We start from the raw sequence: 7,812 nt of genomic DNA, 5'->3' as shown, positions 1-7,812 counted from the left end.
TTCCTTTCCCGCCAGATTCTCCGACACGACCAAGAAAAGACCAAGAGGCCCCAAGCCCGGCGAGGTTTGGCAGGTTTGGCGCTGGGGAGGGAGCGAGCTGGCGCGAAAAGGCGTCGCTGGGCACTGGGCGGAGGCTGGGCAGGAGTTCCTTTAGCTGGGCTTTAACTGGGCTTTTAACTGGGCTTCTAGCTGTTCAAGGCCTTTTTAACTAGGTTCCGCGGTCTTTTTAACTGGGCTTCCGGCGGTTAGTTAAAGGCCTAGTTAAAAGGGCTCAGTTAAAAGCCCGCCGCCCGCTACTGACCTGCCTGGTGCCCAGCGTGCTTTTAACTAAGGGCAGGGCGCCTTTAGCTAGCTCCAGTTAAAGGCCCAGTTAAAGGCTTAACTAACTCCAGTTAAAGGCCCAGTTAAAAGGCTTAACTGAGGGCAGCAGCCAAGCTCGCCCAGGCGCCGAGCCCCTTGGCGCGGACAGGGTCGCCCGGAAGTGGAAAAGGTGGCGTCCATCTCTTGCTCTCGCGTTGGTCTTGAGCTGGTTTGGCGCGGCAGGGCAGGGCGGCGGTCGTTCTCCCGCCGTGAGACGCTGCGAGCAGGGCAGGTCTTGGTTGGCTGGTTGGTGGTGGTGATGGCGAGGGTGCTGCAAGAGCCGTGTAGCAGAGACAACGCGAGACGAGACGAGGAAGAGGAAGAAGAAGAGGAGAGAAGAAGAAGAGAGAAGAAAGAAAGCGAGAGATGGAAGCGAATTCGAGAGCAAGAGATCAGCAATTAGTCAGCGCCAAGGGCTTAGTCATGGATGAGGTAACACGGCTTAAGTAAGATAGTTACTAAGGAGTGACTAAGCATGAGGCTGAGAAGGCTAAAGGTTAAAGTTAAGTAAAAGTTGACGACGAGATAGATACTAAGTAGGAGATACTTAAAAGACAAGAGATAAAAGACAAGTAGAGATATGATGTTGGAACAAGTGAGACGACGGCTGATGATGACAGAGAAAAAGGACATAAGACGGCCTTGCGCTTGGTTTTCCCTTCCTGCTCCACTCCCGGTTTTCCTCCCTCCAGGCCCAGCAAAGTTGAAAGTACTAAAACACGAACACAGACAAAAAGACAACAGGACGAACTGAACTGAACTCGAACTCGAACAGGTAGAGGGGTCAAAACGAACATTAGAAAACGTAGTAGTAGGAGAGATGCAGACTGGATAAGTTTATCAAAGAAAAGCAAGGAAAAGAAAGGAAAACGAGACAAGGGGAAAAAAAAGAAAAGACAAAAGACAAGCAGAATGAATACAGTGAAGAAACGAAGATGAGAAGAGATAGAATGTCATCATCATCCCCTCGTCAGAGTCAGTCAAGTAGAGATAGAGGGTCAATCAGTAGATAGAGGGTTAATCAGTCATGTAGAGAGAGAGAGAGCTACGCCTCGGCCTTGGTCTGGCTGTCGCGGTCGCCACGATCTCTCTCCCGTTCTCGGTCCCTGTCCCTGTCCCGCTGGGAGCCCTGGCCGTCTCGGTCTCGCTCCCTCTCACGGTCACGGCCAGTCACACTCCCGCTTCCGTTGACGCTGCCGGGACTGCCGCCCTTGCCCACCATGGCAGAAGGCTTCTTGCTGCCCGTATCGTCGTCCCCTTCATCGTCGTAGTCTTCGTCAACGTCCATTTTGCGGGCGGGCGGCTCAAGCGGGCCCTGGGACGAGACTGAGACAGGAGGCAGAGCAGAGTGGTCCTTGCGATCCCGCTGGTCCCGGGCGTCATGGTCTCGGTCTCTCTCCCTCTGCTCTCGCTCTCGCTCCCGCTCACGCTCTCGCTGTTCTCGCTCCCGTTCACGCTCTCGCTCGCGGTCCCGTTCTCTTTGTTCTCGCTCCCGCTCTCGTTCACGGTCACGGTCACGGTCCCGCTGTTCACGCTCTCGCTCCCTTTCACGCTCACGCTCTCTGTCACGATCACGCTCGTCCTTTGGGAGACCGGCGGACAGCGAAGGAAGAGACTGGGGTCCTCCCGATGGGCCGGTGGAAGCTTGGCCGGGGGTCTGAGGCTCGCTCTTGGGTCCGCCCCCCATGTGCTGGATTGGGGGTAAGGTTGGTGGGTGGTGAGCTGCGTCGGACGGATGGTATGGCTCATGGGCACGGCGAGCATGGTCACGGTCTTCGCGACGGGCTTCGGACGAGCTGCGTCGGCGGAGATCTCGCGGTGACGCCAGGCGTACGTTCAATCCTCCCATGCCCGATACCGGACCGGCGGGACCAGGGGAGCCACGGCGTGATGGCCCCTGTGGTGGGCCGGGTGGTGGTGGAGGGGGTCCTTGTCCCTGCACAGGGACCTGTCCGGGGCCTGGCTGATCTTCCATGCGAGTGTCGTGTCGTCCGTCAAGTCGACTGCGTGTCTCTTCATTCGCAATCTTCTTGACCGGTCCGGCCCCGGGGCCCGGCTCGGGCTCCCATTCTCGCACTCGCTTCATGCTCGACGCTGGTCGCTCGTCTCGTTCACGAGCGGCCGCTTCAGCCGCTGCGATGGCTGAGGCGGGTGCGGGGGCTCCCGAGGCGATGCCGCCGTTCTGCTGAACCCCTTGCTGGCCCGGTCCGCCGGGTCCAGGAACATGGTGGTATGGTGGCTGGTGTGGTGGTGCAAACGCTGGGCCGGGTCCCCCGGCATTGTTGGCACCGTTGCCTGGGCCAGTGCCGTTGGCGGAGGCAGGACGTTCCTCGCGGATGGGACGGATTTCAGTTGGGGGAGTGAACGGTCGGCCGTACTGTGAGGGCCCGACGCCGTTAGGACCTTGGCTGTTGGGACCGGGGCCACCGGGTCCGTGGCCAGGACCAGGTCCGAGGCCTTGTCGAGGCTGTGGGAAAGGGGGAGGACCTGGTGCTGGACCGTTGTTAGGACCTTCGTGCTGCTGTTGAGGCTGTTGTTGTTGCTGTTGCTGTTGTTGTTGCGGGGGAGCTAGCTGTGGGAGAACCTGGGTTCCAGTATAAGTATGCGTGTTGAACAAGGGGAATTTGGGAGAAGGGGAGGATTGGCCACCCTTGCGGGAGGAGGATATGGAATGATGGGGAGGCCGGTAGGGCGGGTGCGGTTCGTGGAACTGCTCCTGGCGTGGACTGGCCTGAACCCGAGGCTGGGAAGGAGGAGGTCCTCTTACGTTATCTCGTTGCTCAAACTGGCTGCCTGGTCCATGAGCGTTGCTGGCATTCTGCGGCTCTCCGCTTGGTCTGCCCCATTCCGCGATCCGGGCTGGCGGAGCGGGACCCTGAGGTGGCAGTCCGCCTGGTCCAGGGGCCGGAGCACCCCATTGAGGTCCAGGCGGAGCGCCGACGTTTTGCTGGTATGCTTGCGGATGCACGTCCTGCGGTGCCGGAGCGTTGCCTGCGTTGGCCCCGCCCGCCTGGCCGCTTTGGAGCAGCTGCAGTCTTGCTTTGATGTGGACATTGGTTGGGTCGAGGTCTGCAGCGCGGCCGTACGCATCCAGTGCATCGCTCGTTTGGTTGTTGCAGGACTCGTACTACATGCTGTTAATATGCGACAAAGACGACGATTCAAAATAGAGACAATAAAAATTGGAGCAAGGGATTTTTTTTAAAAAAAAGGGAGAGAGAGAGAGACGTACCAAGGTGCCTAGGTCGTACCAAACCTCTGAGATGTACGGGTTCAGGCGGATGGCGCGCGAATATGCATCCAATGCATCGCGGTACTGGTTGATCTGGTAATACAGGACTCCGATGGAGCACCAGAAGGTTGGGTTGCGCCCATCTCTGTATACCGCCTGCTGGTAAGCTTCATATGCCTTGGGATACTTGGCCTGGGACATATAGCATCGTCCAAGCAGGTACCAACTCTGAGCATCGCTGTTGTCTATACGCTTGTTAGCCTAGAGGTTATGTCTATGCAGTTATGTAGAGGCTAACTTACCAGCTGAAACAGACTTCTCAAGGTATTCGATGGCCTGTTCCTGGCTGCTGTAGTTGTTGTTCTGCTGATGGTAGAGCCATCCAAGCTGCTGGAGAACCTTTGCGTGGTTGGGCTCGCGCTCAAGCACACGTCTGTAAGCTGCCTTGGCTGCTTCAAACTGTAGAGATAGTCAGTATATATACACATACATATATATATAAGTCAACAACTCCATGGACTAGAAACGTACGTCTTTCTGCTGTTCATGAACATGGCCGATCTGGAACCAGATGTCTTCTTCCGTAAGCGGCCGAGGTGGGTCGTTGACGATGTATCTAAAACACTACCAAGAACAGTTGTGTAAGCCGAGAGCCCGCCAATTATGGGGCAGCGAATTGCACTTACGTCTAAACTCTGCCCGAACTTCTGCTGTTGCTTGTATATTATGCCGAGACGGAAGTAGATCTCGTTTGCCTTTTCAAAGTCTGGCTGCATGCGCATAACCTGGGAGAAGGCCTCTTCGGCGTGGTCAAGGGATCCGTACCGATCATACAGGATACCAATGCCATACCAGAGTTTGGGCTCCTTGGGGTCGCGAAGATGGTAAAGGGCCTGCTGGTAGGCCGTGTATGCTTCCTGCAGATTATCAAGCATGAGATAGCAGTGTCCTTGTCAACGTTGTTAGTTTATGTTTTTGAACCCTGTCTTTGTTTGGTTGTAGTTTGGGTTGAAAGGAAAGGTGAAACCTACCGAGTGAACCCCATGACTCGCCGGACTGGGGATCGAGCTTGAGAATGGCCTGCAGATACTCGATGGCCTTCTGGAACTGCTCACGGCTGCGCAGGAGGCAGGAGATGGCACTCATGGCAGGAATAGACCACTGGTTGTGTCGAATAGCCTGTTCAAAGGCATACATGGCACCATCAGGGTCATTCATCAACTCAGACAAAGTGCCTACAACGCGCGTTAGTCTAAGAACAAAAGAGTGAAAGTAGGAGTATTTCAAAAGACATACCAATCTGAAGCCAGACACCTTCGTTGAGCTGTGCGATCTTCTGTGAAATAGTAGGCGGCATCCCCTTTTGAGGCTGGCCAGGAGCTTGCTGCGGTGGACCAGGCGGACCAGGCTGCGGCTGAGGACCCTGCTGAGGACCCGGCGGCGGCTGTTGCTGCTGCTGGGCCTGCTGGGCCTGTTGCTGAGCGGCCTGTTGCTGAGCTGCTTGCTGGGCCTGAGCCTGAGCCTGCTGCTGCTGAGCCTGCTGCTGGGCCATGGAAGGGTGGCCGTTGACCTGCGGATGGTTTGCCAGGGCCGGATGGTGAGAGGGATGGGGGTGCATTGGGGGCGATGGCTGCGGATGAGACGCCATCGCGTGTCTCGCAGCCTCAAGGGGCGTTTTTAAGCAGTGTCTTTGACTGCTATCTTGCACTCTGCCAGGCAACCCAAGGACAAAATCAGAGGAGAAAAAACAAGTAAAATAAACACGGGGAAAGCTCTTTTTGGTCCTGTGTTCAACTGGTTAGCTGGCCTGCTGCAGAGCTGGCTTCGCAAACGAGAGCCAAACAGAACTGGGGAGCAGGGCAATTGAACGTACGGAGAGAGAGTGTGTGCCTGAGATTGCGGCGACGGTGACAGCGGCAGGAGAGGCTGTCACGGCGCCCGTCACGCAGAGGGAGCGACGGCGGAGGCGAGAAGAGATAAGAGGCTGGTCGGTGATGTTGGGACGAGAGGTCGAGGAGCGCGGGGCGCGAGGTGAAGCCGGCCTGGACACAGCAGACGGGCGTGGAGAGGGTGAAGCTGGGCAGAGGCAGAGGCAGAGGTGAGGCCGTGAAGTGAAGAGGAGAAGAAGGAGAGAGGGCGAAGGGTAAGAAGAGTGGGAGACGGGCTTGAACGAGGATTTGGCGCTAGTGGGAAGGGTTTCCAGACGGCGCTTAGTCAGTCACCCATCACCCTAGCCCAGCTCCATCTGACGTCTCCATCGCGATCTCCCGCCGGGGGAGGGCCAGCTTCAGTGCCGCCGCTTGGCTCGCTGCCCTTCGCTGCGGTGCCGGTTTCAGCCTCCACTGCCGTCGTCTACCTCGCCGTCTCCCTTTGCTGTTGGATGACTGTGATGTCGCTGTTTGAGTCCGAACAACACACTGTCAGGATGTCCAGGACTGCCAGATCGGGCGTGGTCAAACCATGAAACAGGCTCTGCTCGCCCTTTCCTTCTTCGGCCGCCTTCGTCATGCCGCGCCCCACCCACCGGGGCCCACTTTTATTATTATGCTTTTTATGCTTTTTTTTTGCCCTTTCCTTCCCGATTTTTGCAGGCCAAAAAAGAATATTATTAAAAAAAAAACACTCTCCAGAAAAAGCAAGCACGAAGGGCTAAATAGTGGGTCCTGTCCTTTCTCCATGGTCCCCACCTTCCTGCACGCTTGAACCGCGCTAGCACCGCCAAGAATGGACCCGCCCGTAGACCCGCATCTTTGAGGAAGGATCCACCCGTGTCCTTCCCTCCTTCGTTCTTTCCCTCCCCTCTCAAAGCTTGAGCCCTAACTTTCTTTCCCTTTCCTTGACTTATGTCAGCACCTTCTTCTCGCGCCTGCTTATGTAACACCCAACGTGCGGGCTGCCAAGCGCTGATTATGTCATCCTCCTTGTATACTCCGTACATAATATGTACCTAAGTATGGAAGTAAATCATGCTTATGTCATCATCACTCCTCCTCATCTCATGTCGTTCGACCTTCCGAGCGTTACTTCTTGTGTTATCTCGGGGCACAGCACGGAGTACTCCATGTACATTAAGTGCTGCTGTGTACGGAGCCCTTATGATGATGGATAATGCTATATTTATATGGGGCGGATGCTGCTCACACTAGCCAAGTACCTGACGTGTATGCGATACATACCTCTCGCCAAGGTGCATGTCTGAAGCATCGTGAGCAGCCAACCCTGTCCACGACTCGCCAGGCGCAGAGAAATACATAGTCACCCGAACCAGCCAACAAACCAACGGTGCGATCGCATCGGGCGCATCCCCGGCCGCCAGCAGCGCCCTTGCTCGCTTGTCCGCTTCATCTCCTGCTCGTCTTCTCCAGCTCTCCACTCTGTGCTGCTTCCCTGGCTTTCTCTCTGGCTTCTCCCTCGCTGCTCCACCGCCCCTGCTCTCCCGTGCCCCCGAAGTGAGCACGTTTCCACACTTCATCACACGCATAACACGCCTATATAAACACACTGGCTGCAAAAGTAAGCCGTCATTTAAAAATAATAATAAAAACCGCACAAGGAACAGCATGCTAATTTATCGTTTGCTTCACTTCCATGCCCGTGATGACCTTTACAGTCGGCGAGATATGGACCGGCTGCTGCTGCACCGCACTATTTGCTCTGGATGGCTGGCTGCTGTACCAAGTTTGACTGCGTCAGTGAGTAAGTACTTAATGATTTGGGGTGGCTGGTTATTTTCATCTCCATTTTTTTGCAAGGAAGCCGGCGACGATCCTCGCCACCGTCCTCACTCTGCCCTCGCCGTGGATGATAACTAGTCACTGAAATACGGATGGAGTGCTTTAACTACTCTCCTCTGTGGTTGCTAGCTGCCTGAGAGGAGCAAACAATTTAATTAATTAAAAATATTCTCGCTTTTTTTTCGTCTCCTTTTGTTTCTGTCCGCCTTCGAGAAGACGCTTACACGCCCACATACATATATGACCATGTCTGTCCCAGCCGATCTGTCGGTCAGCCTAGGTCTCTCTCCTCGCCAGCCACCCTCGCATGCGACTGTGTCGATACGGAAGCACTCTTGTGTGCATCTCCTTGCAGTCACAACCAGTCGCAGACAAAAGAGAAGCATGAGTTAGTTATACGGTCAGTATACGAGCTGAAGCAGATGAAAGGGCGAGCAGAGAAGAGGCAAAAAAAGAAAAAGAAGAACGACGACGTACGACCGTACG

General features: G+C 55.6%; 2 protein-coding genes across 2 annotated transcripts; one reads left to right on the top strand and one right to left on the bottom strand.

Moving 5' to 3' along the window:
• Window positions 1–469: 469 nt before the first annotated feature.
• TRV_05604 (uncharacterized protein) lies at window positions 470–763 on the top strand (the record flags this gene model as incomplete). The annotated part of the gene is made up of 1 exon (XM_003020260.1): window positions 470–763. A coding segment is annotated over one exon (294 nt), but the record flags the coding sequence as incomplete, so codon positions are not given.
• Window positions 764–1,405: 642 nt separating this feature from the next.
• Window positions 1,406–5,240, bottom strand: TRV_05603 (uncharacterized protein; the record flags this gene model as incomplete). The annotated part of the gene is made up of 7 exons (XM_003020259.1): window positions 1,406–3,487; window positions 3,593–3,837; window positions 3,895–4,051; window positions 4,124–4,216; window positions 4,279–4,541; window positions 4,624–4,827; window positions 4,889–5,240. The coding sequence occupies 7 exons, from the start codon at window positions 5,238–5,240 to the stop codon at window positions 1,406–1,408; spliced, it is 3,396 nt and encodes a 1,131-aa protein (XP_003020305.1).
• Window positions 5,241–7,812: the final 2,572 nt, after the last annotated feature.

The sequence above is a fragment of the Trichophyton verrucosum genome (genome assembly GCF_000151505.1).
Source record: "Trichophyton verrucosum HKI 0517 chromosome Unknown contig00436_1.f1.exp, whole genome shotgun sequence".
In the NCBI taxonomy this organism is placed as follows: Eukaryota; Fungi; Ascomycota; class Eurotiomycetes; order Onygenales; family Arthrodermataceae; genus Trichophyton; species Trichophyton verrucosum.
The sequence above is the reverse complement of the archived record's forward strand: the minus strand, read 5'-3'. Positions and strand labels throughout refer to the sequence as shown.